Genomic DNA, 22100 nt, shown 5'->3' on the forward strand with positions numbered 1-22100 from the left:
GCGATTTGATGGATGTGAACAGCACAGTCCCACGTTCTGATTTCATATGGATGAACAGTGTTGGACAGTGTTCCTTAGTACCTATTTAAATGCACATCTCTGTAGTTTTGTTCATAGAAATATAAGTTTGTAAATAACTTTGATTTCAATGGGCAGTTAATGCATTTAAAGTCTGGCGACCTTTGGCTGTACTTTGCCATTCTGATGGTTAATTGTTAAAGATTTCATAAAGTCAATATTTTCAGAAAAGAAGTTAGGTTAGCTGAAACATACAAACACCCAGGTATTTAGAAACATTTTAATGCTTAAGGGGCAGGGTAAAGGTAAGAGGTTATAGAGATTGGTGTCCTTGAATGGACAGTCAGGCAAGAGGGGCTCAAAATCTGTTCTCTATCTCAGTTGGAAACGAATGAGTTTTCTTACTCCCACCTTCCCACAGTCTGAGACAACATGCTCTTCAGAAAAAAAGCCTGCTGTCAGCTCAAACCCTTGATTGTGAACATCAACAAGAAGAGAACAAAGTATCCTTCATAGAAGATAACTCACTGGCAACATTTGATATGGCAAATGTTTGTGTAATTTTTTTTTAATGTGGAGGAGCATTGATGTTGTGGAGGTGACTGCAATTAGACAATACTGGCGTTCAAGTTGAGCAAAGCCCTACACACTTCCAGGTGGCAGTCATGCATCCTGCTAGATGCCCCAGGAAACTCAGTCTGAAGCTGCTCTAAATGTCACAAGTGGCTCTGGATGCCTTTTTCAGCTCATGTAAAGACAAAGATTAGATCACCTCTGTCCCTTTTCTACCAGGTCAAGCAGTTGGTGCTTTCTACAGTGTTTTGGTTAGGGAGGAAATGATACTTGGAGTGGATTCTCACTTACTGTTGGAATGTGGTGTGTCTGTGCACATGAGCCCCTGCACCCAGGCTTGTGATGGAAAGACAGGAAGGGTGCAGGCCATCCACAGAAGAGGAAGGGGATATATTTTGGTAGCACAGAACACAAAATCATAAATGTTTGATCTATGCAATCGACATCTCCCCTCAGTGTCTCATCTAGGACGATCTTGAGGGGGACATCAGTTAGCTGGTTGGGAATAAGAATCCCAATCTTCCCTAAGCACCAGAGTCTTTTGCAGTTTTTTTTTTACTACATGTGTCCCTGTAATCTCTTCACCCATGGCCTCCTAGTAGAAGTCTATAAGTTGAAATATATTCATAGGACTTGTGGACACTAGTCAGAAGTCCAAGAGTGGTCTGGTCTCAGGAAGTCCTAACCCTAAGGCAGCTGGAAGAAGGGGAATTAGTTTAGGCAACATCTTTCCTTTCAGATGAGCTGGGGGGAGATAGTAGCCCACTGACCCAGAGCCCTCAAAGCTGAAATCAGGGGCCAAGTGGGGTTTCCTGTGTCTCTAGGGCTCTGTCTCTAGGATCATAAAAAAAATCAAGACAGCTTTTTAAAACACAAAATAGAGATGGTGCTTTACAGGAACTCTGACAGCTCCCAGATTGGAAACCACTGCAGACTTCAGACGAAATGCATAGATTCCAAATTCAGACATCTATTTTCTCCCTCCTGTCTTGTGACACATGCACAAATATGGGAAAAGACACTTCCTCTCCATTTTAATCCCCCCGGGGTAGCTTTTGCTTAGTGAGAGTCAAGATTGCTCCCTCTCCCCACCTCCAATCTCGTCCGTGTAGCTCATGGCATTTCCTGGCTCAGAGACCTAATTAAGAAGTCACAAAGTTATACCTGCTTTTAGTTCCATTGACACCTCAATACTTAGGAAGGCAAAAGTGGAGAGGGAAGACATGACAGACGTGCCTGAAGCTGTGGTCAGAGATGACAGCTGTTTCCCCAGGAAGATTTAAGCTGGGCTTTGCTGCAGCTCTGAGGCGGGGAAGTCTTCGGGGGGTAGAATCTCTGAAGTCAAATTCCTCCTCTCCTCCTCGAATAACTGGTATTCCCTTCTCTTGTATTTCCGGGTGCCATAGATAGCCAAGGCAATGACAGCTGCCAGGACGGTGGTGACTCCCACTGTGATCCCAGCTGTTGCCCCTCCCGACAGGCCTTCGCTGTTCCCATGGATGACTTTCATGGCTCTGCGCAGCTCCAGAGGTTCCCCCAGCCTCCATAGGTGGGTCTTGGAGTCTTTAATCCAGGATCTGGAAATCTCTCTGTTTGTCACTAAGACAGTGTTGGTGCTCTGACTTAGGAGGGGTGGCCTGGTGAAAGGTGGGAGCCTGGCGGGGGGCAGGGACCCACCTGTGAAGACCCCAGCCTTGATGCAGTAGGACACTTGGCATCCATCGCTGATGATAGCTAGGTGTTGGCTAAAGCCCTCGGGACACTTTTTCAGAGAGGGTACCCCATCTGTGGATATAGAAGACTTTAACAAGGGGTTCCCAACTGCACAACTGAAGAACCCACCAAAGGGGACAGAAAACTTGTATCCCATCTCATAGTCCAGAGAAACACATACGCTGAGGCTTGCAAAGAGGCTCACTGGGATGTAGCCAACTGGGCAGGACTGTGCATTTGTCATCGGGTTCACGCTCTTACTGCTGAAGAGGCCCCCAAAAAGAAGTCCTGAGTTTGCAGGTACTTGGTCCTTGACCATACACCAAAAAACCCTAAATTGAACCTTTGACAGCTGGAATACATCTTCACACACCGTGCTGCAGAAAATGACCAAGTAGCACTTCTCCTTACACTCCAACTGACTATAGCCCTCCTCATAGACCTGACTCAGCAGATGGACTGGAGAGTAGCCAGCAGGGCAGGAGAAATCGCCAGTGAGTGGATTCTTCTGCTGCAACTTTTGGCAAAGGAAAGCACTCCTGCTCCCTGTGAGTTGAGTGCATTCTTGATAAATCCCACCAAAGGAGAAGTTGGTCATTTTCCCCTCACAGGAACCATCATCTGTATTGGCATGAAAATTGAAGTTGGGTGAGTTGATATCAGTACACCCGGGGTAGGTGTTGAAGTTGTAATACTGTCTCACCGCAGTTTCCACCGTTTGTGACAGCTTAATCACCAAGGGACCAGGCAATTGAGGCAGCGTGTTGGGCTTGATGAAGAAATGCAGGGGCAGGCCAGCACGATCTATTGCCACCAGGTGGTTGGTGGTACTCTGCTGCCAGGTTTGGAGGGTGATGCCTGGGTAAAAGGGAACCCCTCCAATGCTCTGAACCCTGGAGTTGGTTCGGTTTGCGAGGTAGCTCTTGGTGAAGTCGTCCTGGTCGGTGACGTTCACTGATGCTTTGAAGTTCACGGTGTTTAAGAAGGAAACTCCGGCAGACGCGGTCACACCTATATGGTTGCTCTGGCTGTCCCGGAGGAAGGAGGACTTGATATGGTCCTCCTGCATGAGAATAGCTCCAGCTTCCAGACTAGTGATGACATGGGTGCCATAGTTGAGGACCAGGAGCTCTGCCAGGTAGGTGGCCATTCTTGTCTGATTGTTCGCTAGAAAGTCAGAGATGTCCATGAGGTCCTTCATAAATCCTGAGCTGAGTCTGGAGGCTGGGTCGATTTTGACTGTGTAGATCAGGTTTCTTACCTGAACACGAGTCGTCGCAGCTTGGTCCCTCACTTGAAGGGTCTTCATTCTCTGGAATTCAGTGGAGAACTTGCCATTGACCTTGGAAAAAACAGAGATCTCCATGTTGATGGAAGAAGAGACGCTGCTCTTGTAATTCATCCAGGATTCCAGGATTTCCGAGTTCAAGTCCAGGTTGCTCTGTTTCTGAGGAATGGTGAAGACTTCATCGGGGATGATGTACTGTCCATCCTCTGTGGTTCTGCAGTTGGTGTAGTTCAACTCTATCACCCGTCCCATGTCCACGTTGCGCAGATTATCCCAGCCCCCTCCAGGGAGGACCTCCAGCACAGGGATTTTCAAGGCATTCTTGCATCTTTGAACTCCAGTCTCCTCTTTCTTTTCTAGAGGCGGGTCTGTTTTAGCACAGGCCACCACAGCCCAGAAGACGAAGGCAGCCCTGAAGCTGCTCATGGTGATGACAGCCCCGGCCCCACACCAGCTTGAAGCAGCAGCCAGCGAGCACACTGAAAGATGGAAAAGAAAGCAGTGGCTGAAACAGAAATTTCAACTGTTCTCCTCAAGTCAACGGTTCCTCTTTAGTTTAACGCCACTGCAAAATGGGGAAATGAAAGTTGGTTGGAATATCGAAGTCTATTAAAACTTCGCAAAACTTATGTTCTTCTAGTATGCAAACAGAGTCCTGTGCTTCAAAGTTCACTGCCCTGTGTTCCCTATCTGCAGCTGTTACTCTGCAGCAGTAGTGGGCACCCAAAAATCCTGATTCCGTGGCTTACCACTTCCCCACCCAAAGGCTCTGGATTGGGTTGTTTGTTCACTTTCTTGGACTTGATGTTTTAAATTTTGCTTGACTTCTCTCTCCTGGGACTCCAGGGACAGTTTCCTTTTACTGGAAATGCAGAGGGTACTGGACACATCACCCTTACTGAGATACCCCGCCTCCACCCTACCCACTCGGACTATAGAGAAAACAACTGAGGAATGGTGAAAATTTCATCGGGGAAATTAATTCCACCATTAACCTGATGGTGGAAATCCACAGATAAACACATTTATCGTTGTAAGTGCTGATAGTCCTGGCTTTGGAGATGGAGTTATCTGAACCAGAGCTTAATGTGCCCACCAGGATTCTGTTTGCTGTCTGCTGGGAAACCTCAGTCTGCATTGTTCTAAGCATTCAGAGTGAGGGTAGGGAACCCCCACACTGTGTTGTTGTTTCCTTTCAGTTAGAAATGCTCAAGCAAAGACAAATACATGCTATAATCTAGATTTTTGATGTTTTAAAATTTTGCTTGACTGATTTACCCAAAGATTCTGATTTAAAAAACACACAGTGGACAAGGATTATATGTATGTGTGTACATGCACTTACATAATCTTCCATGTGCATGCAGTTTGCAATAAGTTGTACCTCTGGTATCTCTTATGCCTTTTTATCCTATTTCTAAGTGCATATCATTGGCACAGGTGCATAAAAAAGGATGTCCTCTTTATTTGTTTTAAAGCAACAATTCTTTTTTTTATATATCATTAGGAAAACATGTCATGAATTTCCTTTTGTGTGTTGATGCCAGGTCAGTTAGACCCCATAATTTAGAACAATGTCTCTTGACCCATTGCTCTAGTTCCAGGATTAATTGAAGCCCAGCTCAATTAATTCTTTGGGATAATTAGAGTGGGTCTCAGTACCGTTAGTGGTAGCCAGGGAATCCAGAGCAGTTAATGAAGCAAGCTCCCCATTGTACCCTCCTGTTTTCAAAAATCAGACCATAAACCAGGTTCTGAGGCTTCAAGGAGTCATGTCTCAACCCACAAGTATCACTGTGCTGTCACCTGAGAAGCAGGTTCCAAGGAATTAAGTTAACCAGGACTGTCACTGATGCACCCGAGAAGTGTTTTAAAAAAACATGAGGCAAGCTGCCTAGCTTCACAGGCTGAATTTCACTAGTGATAGTTTTAAACCCCTGATGGCGATCTGTAAATACAGAAATACCACATTCTGGGGCTATTCAGGCCACAGTTATCATGCTTTGGGGAATTGACTTACACTAGTCACTCAAGAAGGCTTGACTTATGAACCAATGTCTAGTCCATGCTTGGCTAGAGTGCCAAACATCTGCACAGGATATTCTGGCTAAGTTGTAATCAGTGAGTTATAAGTTCATACCTCAGCAAAGACCCCAGAATTAGAGAAATGACAGTTCAGTTCCCTTGAGTACTTTCAATAACTCAATATCTGCATGCTTCTTTTCAAATGTTTTAGGGATGGTTCCTGAGGATGGGAATACTCTCCTTCTTACACTTGGTTGGAGGTTTGCTCACGATTCTTACTGTTTTCTCTTTGCTAGATCCTGTTGAGACCTCACTCTTCTGCAATGAGAACCCAGGCAAGGTGAATATAGACAATTCTATATTCAGGTGTTCCTAAATATTTAAACAGCTAGTCATCGTCTTTTTTTTAAATTATTATTTTTGTTTTGTGATACTGGCAATTGAGCCCAGGGGCACTCAGCCACTGAGCCACATCCCCAGCCCTTTCTATTTTTTATCTTGAGACAGGGTCTCATTAAGTTGCTTAGGGTCTTGCCAAGTTGTTGAAGCTGATCTCGAACTTGCAATCCTCCTGCCTCAGCCTCCGGAGTTGCTGGGATTATAGGCGGGTACCACCATGCCTGGCTTTAAAAAATTTTTTCTTTTGTTTTTTGCTGTAGCCTTCCTCTTCAATTAAAAAAAAAATTGAAGATAGAGAAAAAAGCCAACAAGAATGAAATTATATACCAAAATATCATAATTATTTTAATAAGTGAGAGATTCTTATGTCACGATGTTGTGATAAAAGGATGATATACATCCAACTTGACCCCAACTATGTACTATATGTGTTATAACATATGTGTGATATGATAGTTATAACTGTAACTAGAGGAACCTGTATACCAACCAATTGACAGTGATTATATCACATGGTTAGGTTTATGAATAATTTGATTTCCCCTCCCTCTTTTCTCTGTTTTACCAAGTTTTCAACAATGAGCATGTCTTACTTATTTAAGAAATAAGAGAGACTCTGAGCCCGGATCGGCTGAATTCAAGCTCCCGTTCGCCTGCTTCCCGCAGACAAACAGCTGTGACTCAGCACTAATCCATCCAGCTGAAACAACTGGTCAGCCCTTCTCATCCTACGGAGGTAAATGCCTACCGAGCCTTCATAGGTAGTGGCCACAGGTTTGAAACGGGGCTTGGGAGAGACAGTAAGGACCCACCCGTTGCATTGGTCATCCGGCAAAGGGAAATGAACTGTCGCCATTTGCAAGAGACACCACCATGGCAGAGAACTGACGTCACCAGACTGCGGCGGAGGAGATAACTTCATTGAAACCTGCGGCTACAGGTGTGTAATTCCCTAGCCTTCCCTCTCCACACATCGGGGAAACCTTAAGGGCCCCTCCCAGCTCTCCCGTGAGCACGATAGCCAGACCCAGGGAATCAGAGGTGGCGCGGGACCCGGGGCGCGGAACTCCCTGCTACCGCTCCCACCAGTACTGACAGCTGAGGTCTCTTGAACCAGCTACCGGGGGAGTGGCTACCGGAGGGCAAGTAAAATTCGCTGAGGATTCTCAGCCCCAAGCTCTACAAACTTAGGGTCTGAGGGAATGGCAAACTGGAAGAGTGTGCCCAGTCGTTCATGAAAACAGGGCTCCCGGGAGCAGCAGACCTGGCGTGTAGCCAGTATTGTGGTGAGCGGCACCCGTGAGAGGGGCCTGGCTAGAGGAAAAGTGGGAAGTGACTAGACACAAGAGGAGGCCCTAGGCACTCAGGATTGGAGTTTCGCCCAGTCTGGGAGGAGCTGCTGCACAGTGATTGGTTCCCACGTATTGACAGGAGAAACTTGGCCTGGTGGGCACAGCGCCACCTACAGGAAGAGAAATTAATCAAACTCTAAGACTGCATTTATTAGGTTTTTTTTCTTTTTTTCTTTTCTCTTTTTTTTGATTTGGGTTTTTCTTTCATTTTCATTTTTCTTTCTTGTTGTTTTTTTAATTTTTTTTACAATTTTTAAAAAATTTTTTTTCTTCTAATTTCAATTTTAATTTTTTTAATTTTTTTCTTTTTTTATTTCCTATTTTTTTTCTTCTTTTCTCTTTTCATTTCTTTTCAATTATCTTATCCCCCCTTCCTTGAATTCTACCTGCTTACTCTCATTCTCTTTAGTGAATTCTTCCCTTCCCTTCTAATACCTATCCTCCCAAGCATCTAATAAATTTATAGGAGTAAACAGTAACTCATCAGTCAAACAGAACAAGAAGTAACATGAGCAGCTTCAAAAAGCAAGGAAGAAAAGGAGTACAAACAATGCAGGACAGCCTAAATATTCAGGAGGACCTAGAGTCATCAGAAAAATGGTCATATAAAGAACTCAAGGAACTCCTTAGACAGATGGAATGGAACCTTAAAGAGGATACAAGACAGCAAATTCAAGCAGCGAAAGAACACATTGAGAATGAATTACATAAACAGATAAAAGAAGAAGTTAAGCATCTTTATCAGGAGATAGAGATTATAAAAAATAATCAAACAATAATTCTAGAAATGAAGGAAACGATAAACCAAATTAAAAACTCAATTGAGAGTATCACTAACAGAGTGGAGCAAGTAGAAGCCAGAACGTCAGATAATGAAGACAAAATATATCATCTTGAAAACAGTCTAGCCAACTCAGAAAGGCTGGTAAAAAATCACGAGAAAAACATCCAAGAGTTATGGGATAACATAAAAAAACCAAACTTACGAGTCATCGGGATACAAGAAGGTACAGAGATTCAAACCAAGGGAATGAGTAACCTGCTGAATGAAATAATTACAGAAAACTTTCCAGAAATAAAAAAGGAAACAGATATACAAATTGAAGATGCATACAGGACACCGAGCACACAAAATCACAGTAGACCAACGCCAAGACACATTGTTATGAAGATATCCAATATACAGAACAAAGAGAAAATATTAAAAGCTACAAGAGAAAGGAGACAGATTACATTCAGGGGTAAACCAATAAGGTTAACAATGGATTTTTCATCACAGACGCTGAAAGCAAGAAGGTCATGGAACAATGTATTTCAAACACTGAAAGATGCCAACCAAGAATTCTGTATCCAGCAAAATTAAGCTTCAGGTATGACAACGAAATAAAAATCTTTCATGATAAACAAAAGTTAAAAGAATTTGCAGCCAGAAAACCAGCATTGCAAAGCATTTTGAGCAAAACACTACACGAGGAAGAAATGAAAAACAATAACCAAAACCATCAGTAGGAAGTGCCTCGGTAAAGACAGAGGGCGAGGGGAAAGATAATCATGGAGAAACAAACTAAATTTTTTTTAAAAAAGGATAAATAATCAAACATGGATGGAAGTACAAACCATATATCAATAGTAACTCTGAATGTTAATGGCTTAAACTCTCCAATAAAGCAACATAGGCTGGTATCATGGATTAAAAAAACAAATCCAACAATATGCTGCCTCCAGGAGACACATCTGATTGGAAAAGACATACACAGGCTGAAGGTGAAAGGATGGGAAAAAATATACCATGCACACGGTCCTCGTAAGCAAGCGGGGGTGGCCATCCTCATATCGAATAAAATCGACTTCAAGACTAAGTTAATCAAAAGGGATAAAGAAGGACATTATATACTGTTAAAAGGAACCATTCACCAACAAGACATAACAATTATCAATATTTATGCACCAAATAATGGTGCTGCGACATTCATAAAACAAATTCTCCTCAAGTTCAAGAATCAAATCGACCACAACACAATAATTATGGGTGACTTCAACACACCTCTCTCACCATTGGACAGATCCTCCAAACAAAAGTTGAATAAAGAAACTATAGAACTCAATATCACAATCAATAACCTAGACTTAACTGACATATATAGAATATATCAACCATCATCAAATGGATATACTTTTTTCTCAGCAGCACATGGATCCTTCTCAAAAATAGACCATATATTATGCCATAGGGCAACCCTCAGTAAATATAAAGGGGTGGAGATAATACCTTGCATTTTATCTGATCATAATGGAATGAAACTGGAAATCAATGATAAAAGAAGGAAGGAAAAATCCTACATCACATGGAAAATGAACAATATGTTACTGAATGATCAATGGGTTACAGAAGACATAAAGGAGGAAATAAAAAAATTCTTAGAGATAAATGAAAATACAGACACAACATATCAGAATCTATGGGACACAATGAGAGCAGTTTTAAGAGGAAAATTCATCGCCTGGTGGTCATTCCTCAAAAAAAGAAAAAACCAACAAATAAATGAGCTCACACTTCATCTCAAAGCCCTAGAAAAGGAAGAGCAAAACAACAGCAAATGTAGCAGAAGGCAAGAAATAATTAAAATCAGAGCGGAAATCAATGAAATTGAAACAAAAGAAACTATTGAAAAAATTAACAAAACTAAAAGTTGGTTCTTTGAAAAAATAAATAAGATCAACAGACCTTTAGCCATGCTAACGAAGAGAAGAAGAGAGAGAACTCAAATTACTAACATACGGGATGAAAAAGGCAATATCACAACAGATGCTACAGAAATACAGAAGACAATTAGAAATTATTTTGAAAACCTATATTCCAATAAAATAGAAGATAGTGAAGACATCGATAAATTTCTTAAGTCATATGATTTGCCCAGACTGAGTCAGGAGGATACACAGAATTTGAACAGACCAATATCAATGGATGAAATTGAAGAAGCCATCAAAAGACTACCAACCAAGAAAAGCCCAGGACCGGATGGGTATACAGCGGAGTTTTACAAAACCTTTAAAGAAGAATTAATACCAATACTTTTCAAGTTATTTCAGGAAATAGAAAAAGAGGGAGCTCTTCCAAATTCATTCTATGAGGCCAACATCACCCTGATTCTGAAACCAGACAAAGACACCTCAAAGAAAGAAAACTACAGACCAATATCTCTCATGAACCCAGATGCAAAAATCCTCAATAAAATTCTGGCGAATCGAATACAAAAACACATCAAAAAAATTGTGCACCATGATCAAGTAGGATTCATCCCTGGGATGCAAGGATGGTTCAATATACAGAAATCAATAAATGTTATTCACCACATCAATAGACTTAAAAATAAGAACCATATGATCATCTCGATAGATGCAGAGAAAGCATTCGACAAAGTACAGCATCCCTTTATGTTCAAAACATTAGAAAACTAGGGATAACAGGAACTTACCTTGACATTGTAAAAGCTATCTATGCTAAGCCTCAGGCTAGCATCATTCTGAATGGACAAAAGTTAAAGGCATTCCCTCTAAAATCTGGAACACGACAGGGATGCCCTCTATCACCACTTCTATTCAATATAGTTCTCGAAACACTGGCCAGAGCAATTAGACAGACGAAAGAAATTAAAGGCATAAAAATAGGAAAAGAAGAACTTAAATTATCACTATTTGCAGATGACATGATCCTATACCTAGAAGACCCAAAAGGGTCTACAAAGAAACTACTAGAACTAATAAATGAATTCAGCAAAGTGGCAGGATATAAAATCAACACACATAAATCAAAGGCATTTCTGTATATCAGCGACAAAACTTCTGAAACGGAAATGAGGAAAAACACTCCATTCACAATATCCTCCAAAAAAATAAAATACTTGGGAATCAACCTAACAAAAGAGGTGAAAGATTTATAACCCTAAAGAGAGAAGTAGAAGAAGATCTTAGAAGATGGGAAAATATACCCTGTTCATGGATAGGCAGAACTAACATCATCAAAATGGCGATATTACCAAAAGTTCTCTATAGGTTTAATGCAATGCCAATCAAAATCCCAACGGCATTTCTTGTAGAAATAGATAAAGCAATCATGAAATTCATATGGAAAAATAAAAGACCCAGAATAGCAAAAGCAATTCTAAACAGGAAGTGTGAATCAGGCGGTATAGCGATACCAGATTTCAAACTATATTACAGAGCAATAGTGACAAAAACAGCATGGTACTGGTACCAAAACAGGCGGGTGGACCAATGGTACAGAATAGAGGACACAGAGACTAATCCACAAAGTTACAACTATCTTATATTTGATAAAGGGGCTAAAAGCATGCAATGGAGGAAGGATAGCATCTTCAACAAATGGTGTTGGGAAAACTGGAAATCCATATGCAACAAAATGAAACTGAATCCCTTTCTCTCGCCATGCACAAAAGTTAACTCAAAATGGATCAAGGAGCTTGATATCAAATCAGAGACTCTGCGTCTGATAGAAGAAAAAGTTGGCTCAGATCTACATATTGTGGGGTCGGGCTCCAAATTCCTTAATAGGACACCCATAGCACAAGAGTTAATAACAAGAATCAACAAATGGGACTTACTTAAACTAAAAAGTTTTTTCTCAGCAAGAGAAACAATAAGAGAGGTAAATAGGGAGCCTACATCCTGGGAACAAATTTTTACTCCTCACACTTCAGATAGAGCCCTAATATCCAGAGTATACAAAGAACTCAAAAAATCAGACAATAAGATAACAAATAGCCCAATCAACAAATGGGCCAAGGACCTGAACAGACACTTCTCAGAGGAGGATATACAATCAATCAACAAGTACATGAAAAAATGCTCACTATCTCTAGCAGTCAGAGAAATGCAAATCAAAACCACCCTAAGATACCATCTCACTCCAGTAAGATTGGCAGCCACTATGAAGTCAAACAACAGCAAGTGCTGGCGAGGATGTGGAGAAAAGGGTACACTTGTACATTGCTGGTGGGACTGCAAATTGGTGCGGCCAATTTGGAAAGCAGTTTGGAGATTCCTGGGAAAGATGGGAATGGAACCACCATTTGACCCTGCTATTGCCCTTCTTGGACTATTCCCTGAAGACCTTAAAAGAGCATGCTACAGGGATACTGCCACATCATTGTTCATAGCAGCACAATTCACAATAGCTAGACTGTGGAACCAACCCAGATGCCCTTCAATAGATGAATGGATAAAAAAATGTGGCATCTATACACAATGGAGTACTATGTAGCATTAAAAAATGACAAAATTATAGAATTTGCAGGGAAATGGATGGCACTAGAGCAGATTATGCTTAGTGAAGCTAGCCAATCCCTAAAAAACAAATACCAAATGTCTTCTTTGATATAATGAGAGCAACTATGAACAGAGCAGGGAGGAAGAGCAGGAAGAAAAGATTAACATTAAACAGAGACATGAGATGGGAGGGAAAGGGAGAGAAAAGGGAAATTGCATGGAAATGAAGGGAGACCCTCATTGCTATACAAAATTACATATAAGAGGTTGTGAGGGGAATGGGAAAATAAACAAGGAGAGAAATGAATTACAGTAGATGGGGTAGAGAGAGAAGATGGGAGGGGAGGGGAGGGGGGATAGTAGGGGATAGGAAAGGTAGCAGAATACAACAATTACTAATAGGGCATTATGTAAAATTGTGGATGTGTAACAGACGTGTTTCTGCAATCTGCATTTGGGGTAAAATTGGGGGTTCATAACCCACTTCAATCTAATGTATGAAATATGATATGTCAAGAGCTTTGTAATGTTGTGAACAACCAATAAAAAAAAGATTAAAAAAAAGAAAGAAGAGAATCTACCTACTACCAAGTAGCAATAGTACAAAAAAGAATCATTTTTGTATTCAGGAAAAAAGTAACCCCTTCCCCCAAAATACCTATATTTTTTAAAAAGAAAAATCATTTCTGGAATTTTCATAAGCCTAAAATGGTCCAAACGGATGGACTCTGCAATTCCTGTGCTCAAAGAAGTTCTCTTCGACTCAGGGCCAACAAGGAAAGGAGAAGTCTAAGGAGGGAAATTTGGGCTCAACCGCATTGGGCCCGCCAGGGGCAGGAAGAGTACCCGCAGAGGGTGAGGAAGTGGTCCAGGGAGAGCTGGACCCAGTGTTTCACCTGCACCTTTCCTGTCTTAGTCCTTCCACAAATAAATCATCTTTTTTATTTTCTATTTTTTTTTTTAATTTTTACCGAAACGCATTTGCAGTCACATATACTCACCAGATGGCCACCCGGGAGTAGTAGGGGCTGCGGCTAAACGCTGAACTTTGGCCTCTAACAGAAAGAGGCACCTCTTCCACAAAAGGTATATATCTGCAGTGCTGAAAAGCAATTTCACTTCCTCCAACAAGAAGTAAGAGGGAAGTCCCAAGTCTGCCTTCTTTCTCAGTTTGAACACATGCAAACTTCTGAAACCATCTCATGTGGCACGGAACCGTGATTCACGTCTGAGGTTCAGTTCTGCGTGGGCTTGGAAATGGTTCAGGTTCTGCCTACTTCTGCATCTTGCCTGTGCTCTGAAACAGTTGTGTGTGCCAGGACCCTCCCCTTTCTTATCTGCAGCAGGAATCTAGAAGACTCATCAAGAAAACCAATAATTGCTAAATGGATCCGTGGAGCACTAGGACTTCACAGACTCTGAAGTTTTATAAGCTTCATTCTGGAAAAAATCTCAGAGGTGTGAGTAGCTGAGACTGAGTCCAGAAATTCAACAAATCAGGTTCAAAGCCACTGGCCCCAAAAACCAAACAGAAAAGGTAATGGTGAAAAGCACGAATTAGTCCTTAGCCCCATTGAGTTCTGCCCTCTGTGTGGAGGTGCTTGGTGGAAGGGCTACAGAGGCAGGCCGTCATGTCTAAGAACCCCATCTTCATAATGTGTCAGTTTTGCAGGACACAGTGGCCCACACCTGAAATCTCAGCAACTAGGGAGGCTGAGGCAGGAGGATCCCAAGTTGGAGGTCACCCTGGGAAATTTAGCAAAATTTTTCTCTAATTTAGAAAGGGCTGGGGGCTCAGCTCAGTGGTACAGCACCCCTGGGTTAAATCCTCAGTACTACAAAAACAAGTTGATCAATTAATTAATTAAAAAAATAACTTTCAGCTTTACTTACTTCTGGTAAGGCTGACACAAGTGCACATCTCAAGTTACATTTAAAAGGACCACTGCCTTTCTCTTTCAATTGTCCTGCATGGCTTCCCTTCGGCTTTTTCTCTACCCTCATAGTTGTACATTTGTCTTTGGTCATACTTCCCTGTTGGGTATTTGAGACCAAGCAGATGACCTATATTTTGGCCAAAACCTAACCTCTTTCTTTTCTACTGTTAAGGTCAGCTGAGACTCCTCAGGGGTTATTTTTAGGAACTTGTGAGGAGTCTCTGGGCTCCTTCACTTTCTTCCTCTTCTAGTTATGCCACCTGCCAGGATGGGTCAGGGGCTTGCAGACCACACGTGGATTCCTTTGTAAATGTTGCAGACATTCCCTTCTCCAATGACCCTCTTCTTTGCACCATGCACAGGTTAGCTTCCTGTTTTCTAGGGTCCTCACAATCCCGGGATCAGAAGGTTGGGTGGTTCACCAGAGTTGCAGGACCCTTAGAGGGCTCCTATTGTTCCTTGGGACCTGGCTGACCTTGAAGGACAAGGACTGAAATATTAATGATATTTTTCTTAGCCATTTTATTTTTGGATTTTGGTCATTGTGTCTGTTGTTGAACACCCAGAAGAGTTCCACCAGCCTTAAAAGGGGAATAGTGGGTCTTAATTTTAACTTTTGCAATTTTACAGTTATTCCCCTTCTATTTAATTGGAGTCAGTATCAATACAGAGAGCCAGTTATATCCTATCTCTCCTATAGGTGATGTCTTAGTACTTCAAATTGACTCAGGTTATTCTATTAGAAGTTGTACTTCTACAAAATACTAACAGGCAACTGTTATAAAAAAAAATTGTTTTGAACTGGGGATTGAACCTAGGGGTGCTTCATTACTGAGAACATCCCCAGTCCTTTTTATTTTTTATTTTTGAGACAGGGTTTCACTAAATTGCTAAGGGCCTTGCCAAGTTGCTGAGGCTGGCCTCGAACTTGCAACCCTCCTGCCTCAGTCTCCTGAGTCAACAGTTATAAAGTTTTAGAGGGAAAATACAAAATTAACGAGGGCAAAACCCACATTTCTTTGTATAAAGTTCTGAACCAAGAAGCATAATTTATAATATTAATATACCTTTGACATCTGATTAGCATCCATAAACCTATAATTTGTCAAGTCGATCACATATAAACCTAAATCAAATAGAAAGACTATAAGATAAGAGCACTTAATTTCCTTTTTTAGATACCTATCAAATATTTGCAAGCAAAGTGAAGTCTAAGTCCTTGTTACAAATATGTATTTTTATATATGGAATATATTATATGTCATATTTACATATTTACAAATACGTCTATATAATATATGCACATATCTATCTGTGTATCTAGAGAAAGAGATCTTAAGGAATTAAGAAACCAAGAATACGTGAACTTATATTTAAAATTAATGTTTAGTATTTTAACTTACAAATGACTCATATGTCTATAAATGTTTATTCCATTTACATCTACCTTAACTACCCATTTTAACGGCTATGTTTAGATTACCCATGAGTTGGGCATGGTGATGTACACCTGTAATCCCAGCAACTCAGGAGGCTGATGGATGCAGGAGGATTTCAAGTTTGAGGTCAGTCTGAGCAACTGTCTTAAAAACATAAAAAATAAACAAACAGACAGACAGAGCTGGGGATGCAGCTCAGTGGCAGAGAGCTTCTTGGTTCAACCTCCAGTACCACCATCCTACCACCACAGCCAAAGCATTTATCCTAATACTGGCCACCACCACCACCTCCCCTGCCAAGATAAAATAAAGCAAAAACAGATTGGGGATGTAGATCAGTGGTGGAGTGCATGCCTGGCATGCTCATAGCCCTGGGTTTGATCTCCAGCACCACAAGATAAAGAAAAGAAGAAAACTTGCACATGAAAACCAATATCAGACAAGTATAGTTAACATTTTAAGCTATTCTTATTGTTGTTCTAACAGTGTCCACATTATGCTTTGAATATGGCCCTTGCTGCTTTGCCACTGAAAATTATTTTTAAAATGGGTATGTTTCTTTCTCTACCTCTCTCCCCTGCCCTAATCTCGGAGGAAGCAGGATTACCTTTTTTCTCTATTTTAGGCAGATTTATCTGTCCTGGAGTACACAACCACCATAGGAAATAAGTAATCTAGACTTTGGGGATGGTAGCAGAAGTTCTCAGAAATGACTGTCTCCCAAATGAACAAGTGAATTACACAACTCCAACGGAGAACCTGTGAAATGGAACTTTGAATCACCTCTTTAGAAGGCCCCAGTTCCCGGAATATCTCCTTTGCAAGCAAAACAATAAACCTTCTTTTTTCTTTTTTCCAAAACCGTGTCCTTGTACTTATTTCAGCTTCTGGGACAAGAACCCAGCTTTCGGCAACATTGTTGTTGTTACTATTATTATTTGGCCAAAGAAAAAGTCTAAAACCAATGAAAGTTGCACCTTAAACATCTTAACAGAGAAAAATACAGTTCTGATTGGCAGATAACCTGGGCAAAAGAACAACAACAACAAAAATAGTGTGTTTTTATAATTCTAAAGATATCTTTATTTTATCTTACTAACAAATTTATATTAACTTATTTTTTTTTAAGGATTTACCTAAGTAATGTAAACTAAAAGGCATTTGGGGTTATGTCTTTTTAAATTTGTAAGTGCTTGTTTCTTGATAAGCCAATTTCATACAATGTAGAAAAAACACACAATACACACATGTACACAAACATAAGAAAAAGTAGAAAACAAAGGTTTTATAGCTTTTGTTTAGATTTATCATTGACAGATTTTAAAAAGTTTGGCTGCTGATATTACTATAGCTCTAAGCAATCCTTAATCTTAAATCTGCATTTCCAAAGGTGTGACTTAGTGAAAACAAGGTAGAAAATTTACATCTCAAAGACACAGAAATTAATACGAACATCCTTCAGTAGGGCATAGATCAAGCCCTCAAGAAAGAAAAAGTTTTAAGAGTGAGGCTCAAGCAGACCTAAGTTAATACTTTTCCTATTTTAAGAGTTAATCAAGCCCAGCGGGGAGGCGAATGTCTGTAATCCCAGCAATTGCTAAGGCAGGAGTTTCCCAAATCAAATTCAAGACCAGCCTCAACAGATTAGGGAGGCCCTGAGCAATTAAGTGAGACTGGGCCTCAAACTTAAAAAAGAAAATAAAAAGGACTGGGGACTTAGCTCAGTGGTAAAGAATTCCTAGATCAATCCCCAGTACAAAAAGAACAAGAAAAAAATTCATCAAGACAGGGAGAAACCCTTACAAAGGGAAATTTCTTTTGCATAGCATGAGAGAAATCATATTTCGGAGAACTATCTGGTTGATAAATCCTTGCTTTATTTCCCAGTGACTCTAGATCAGTGTGCAAGAAAACCAATTTTGGAATATTAAATGTCTATCTTTTTTTTTTTAAACATTAGGCCCCTTGATCATTGAATGTAAAATTGGCTGGAGTGCCAGACGGGATTTGTCTCCAAATGCTTTCCTCCATCCTTGAGTTAATTTCCCATTTTGGTGGAAATGTCACTTCTCCCAAAATTTCAGCCTTCTGAGCTAACAGGTGGATCTGTGTTTTGGATTCAAAGGGGCAAAGGTTGCAATGACCCGGAGGGAGGAAAAAAAAAAAAAGACAAAAAGCAAAAAGGTAAATTTATGTAAAGGAGAGATATAGGAGAAAAAGACCAAATAAATGCTAATAAGCAACGTTGTGATAAGGGTTCTAAAATAGAGGATATGCAAACCAACCAGACTAGAACAAAGAACCATTTATCAAGTAAAATAACTTTCCAGCAAGGGATGGTGGCAGCCAGCCATCAGATTCTTTTGGCCTTTATCATCAGTCATCAGAAGCAGAGTAACAACCTGACTTATGGACAACAGAACTCATAAAACAACTGCATTAAACCAGAGTGCACTTCCAGGTACCCAGGACATGCTGCACTACAATAGTAAGTCACCTTTTAGGTTTATAGCTATAATTACATCAGAAAGCCAAAATTCTCTCTAGGGGACAACTTCACAGAATCAGTATTTTCCATTCTTATGCAAGTGACCAGAGATCTCCTCAAACCAACCTTGTTTCTTGTTTCTCAGAGAAGTTTAAGTTCCTTTCTTGCTACAAATCCACAGATCGGAATCCAAACTTCCCTCTTAATCAAATGGCACAAGTCCAAATCAGTTGACAAGAAGCCACATTGGCGCAAATGATCCCCAAAGACAAGGGAAAAAAAGGGGAAGTTCAATGTGCCGTGTTCAGGAGAACTTACCAGGGGTCAGATGTCCAGAGCTCAGAGAGTTCAAAAGTTTGTTTCTCCGCATCAACAGATGGCGGTAAAAAGCAGCCAGTTCTATCGCAAAGTGGAAAGAAAGGGAGAGATCCTGAAATAAATATAATTTCAGCAGCTGCTTGGGTCCCTCCTTCTCTGCCCTTTAAGGTTGAGGTCAGCTAATTATAAGTAGATAATGCCAAAGGGCATGCTTCTTCCTGGTGGGGCTGTTACCAGAGTCCTAGGCCAGAGGTCTGACCCTGGGCATCCAACAGATCAGGTCGAGCCACTTGTTGCCAGAACCAAACACAAAGGTAAGTGAAAAATGCAGGAAAGGCATATTAATCAGTGCAGCTACACCCAGAAGATAAGGGGACCCATGTCCTTAGCCCTGCCTTCAAGGGACTGACAGTGATTTTGAGGGTTGATAGAAAGGGGAAGGAGGGTCAGAAATGGGGATTTACCTAGCTGGCGTCGTCACACAGCTGCCAAAGCAAGCGTTCTTGGTCAGTTGTGCTCTATCCATTATCATCTCAGGATGGGGCAGGTGGTGCCTTGTAGGCAAAAGAAAGTAGCTCTAGCCTGAGGGGTATCTTCCACTAGTCACAAGACTTTGGTTGATCTGACCTCTCCTTTCTGGAATCCAAGGTGACCAGGAGCAAAGGAGACTCCATGCAAACTGGAGGCAGAGGTGCCCGGTCCTTAATGCTCCTCTAATCACTCATGGGACATTTGCAGGCAAAAGTGAAGAGCCCTTGTTACAGTAGCAATGAACAAAGTGACAATATATACTTTTCTGGACAGTTGTCCCCCCCCCCCCCCCGCCCTTGGTTCTTTTTAGTTTTACGTGACAATGGGATTTATTTTGACCTAATCATAAGAGAATAGAATGTAATGTGTCCTAATCAGCGTCCAGTGTAACAGTGTCCACTTTATGCTTTGAATACAGCAATTGCTGCTCTGCCACTGAAAATTATTTTTAAAGTGAACATGTTTCTTTCTCTTTCTCTTTCCCTGTTCCTCCCTTTTCTCTCTCTCTCTCTCTCCCCCTTTCTCCCTCTCCCCCCTATCTCAGGGGAAATAGGATTACCTTTCTTTGCCATCCTAAACAGAGTTATCTGTTCACACCCACCACAGGAACCATGCAAACCGGACTTTGGGGATGGCACCAGAAGATCTCAGAAATGATTTATCTCCCAAATTAACAAGTGAACTCCAACAGAGAACACATGGGAAGTAGCCTTTGAATCACCTCTTTGGAAGGCCCCCTGTTCCTGCTGATGGGCAGAATCACAGCCTCTGGGACAGGAGTCCCCTGTATTTCTCCTTTGCTAGCAAAGCAATAAATCTTCTTTTCCCTTTTTCTCAAAACCACACCCTTGTTATTGAACTGGCATGGGGGACACGGACCCAGCTTTTGTAACACTAGTATTTCCCCTTCTCCTCCCCGGCCCCTGCTTTCCTTCCTTTAACTCTACTGATCTCTTGGCTACTTACTTATAGTTTGTTTTTGTTTTAATTTGTGTCTTGTGATGAGCAGGACAGTGAGATTCACTGTGGTCTGTTGATACATGTACATAGGAAAGTTAGGTCAGATCCATTCCACTGTCTTTCCACATCCCGTCCCTCCTCCCTCCCCTTCATTCCCCTTTGTCTACTCCACTGATCTTCTATTCCTCTGTTTTGTTTTGTTTTTTTTTTTTTACCCTCCTCCCCAAATTAATTTTTAACCCGATGATGCACACTTATAATCCCAGCAGCTCGGGAGGCTGAGGCAGGAGGATTTTGAGTTCAAAGCCATCCTCAGCAACTTAGTGGGATCATGTTTCAAAATAAAGCATAAAGTTGCCCTAAGCAACTTAACAAGTTCTGTCTTAAAATAAAATATAGGGGCTGGGGTTGTGGCTCAATGGTAGAGCACTCACCTAGCATGTGTGAGGCACTGGAGTCTATTCTCAGCACCACATGTAAAAATAAATTAATTAATTGGGCTGGGGATATAGCTCAGTTGGTAGAGTGCTTGCCTCGCAAGCACAAGGCCCTGGGTTCAATCCCCAGCACCACAAAAATAAATAAATAAATAAATAAATAAATAAATAAATAAATAAATAAATAAATAAATAAATAAAATGTAGAAAAGGCTGGGGATGGTGCTCAGTGGTCTAACATCCCTGGATTCAATCCCTGGTACCAAGAAACAAATTAAAACAAAACCAACCTGATAACTTGATGTTTTGAGAGCTGTTTGTCAGCTCCTTCTTCGATGCTGTTCTTCCCACCAGGATTGTCAGTCTACTAATCAAAACAACAGCAGCAGTGGCTTCATGGTTCCTTCTACTATGAAGGGGAAATGCCAAAGGCCCGTGGGAAATTTTGTATATTCCCATTAAAAGCTAGGCCATGGTTTGGTAGCCTAAACCATGTTATTCTCTTGTTTCTTAGGGCTTCTTACCTTCCCCTTTCTTTTGTGTGTGTGTGACGCCAGGTATTGAACCCAGGGCCTTGGGCATGATGGGCCAGCTCTCCACTATGGACTTACACCTCATCCCTGAACCAACCTAGATGCCCTTCCATAGATGAATGGATAAAGAAACTGTGGTACATGTACACAGTGGAATGTTGCTCAGCATTAAAAAAGAATAAAATCATGGCATTTGCAGGTAAATGGATGGAGTTGGAGAATATCATGCTAAGTAAGTCAATCCCAAAAAACAAGGGGCTGAATATTTTCTTCCTTTCTTTCTTCCTCTAACTTTCTCTGACTTTTTTCTTTTAATATTGCTATTGACTACTCCCTTTCTGTTCTTTTTCCTCCTTGCCACTTGAAAATTTGGGTTTGGGAACACAGTGTAATTGAAAGTGATACTTCCATTGTACAAAAAAAGGAAAGAAGAAAGAGCACACCCCCCATACACAGACTTTGTTTGACTTCCTTTCTCCCACTGTTTTTGTTTGTTTGTTCTTCTGGTACCAGGGATTGAACCCAGGGGTGCTTTACTGAAGAGCTACCTCCCCAGCCCTTTTCATATTTTTATTTTGAGACACCACACCTGCCTTGGTTGCCATTTCTACCACCAGATCGTCAGATGGGCTTTTAACTGAAACAAAGTGAATGTTACTATCTTTTTTCTTTCTTCCTAAAACATACCCTGAACACATTAAATAAAGGCAAGTGAGTTCATTGAGGTGGTTCCTCCATCACAAGATTATTTGGAGTTGGGTGCTTCAGTCCCTCTACTGAAATATTCCTCTTGTCTCTTTTAA

General features: G+C 41.1%; 1 protein-coding gene across 1 annotated transcript; it reads right to left on the reverse strand.

Moving 5' to 3' along the window:
- Window positions 1-291: 291 nt before the first annotated feature.
- On the reverse strand, window positions 292-18991 carry MPEG1 (macrophage expressed 1). Its single transcript, XM_081279447.1, has 2 exons — window positions 18837-18991; window positions 292-4071 (listed from the first exon to the last, which is right to left on the reverse strand). The coding sequence occupies exons 1-2, from the start codon at window positions 18886-18888 to the stop codon at window positions 1871-1873; spliced, it is 2253 nt and encodes a 750-aa protein (XP_081135573.1). The 5' UTR covers window positions 18889-18991; the 3' UTR covers window positions 292-1870.
- Between the last annotated feature and the right edge of the window lie 3109 nt (window positions 18992-22100).

Source organism: Spermophilus citellus (assembly GCF_964194105.1).
Source record: "Spermophilus citellus genome assembly, chromosome: 2".
NCBI classification, from domain to species: domain Eukaryota; kingdom Metazoa; phylum Chordata; class Mammalia; order Rodentia; family Sciuridae; genus Spermophilus; species Spermophilus citellus.

Bases quoted from the DNA above. Each gene is read 5' to 3' on its own strand.
- MPEG1 (XM_081279447.1), bottom strand. From the start codon at position 18,888: ATGCGGAGAAACAAACTTTTGAACTCTCTGAGCTCTGGACATCTGACC. The intron at 4,072-18,836 runs GTAAGTTCTCCT...TCCATCTTTCAG, and splicing joins CTCTGGACATCTGACCCCTG to TGTGCTCGCTGGCTGCTGCT.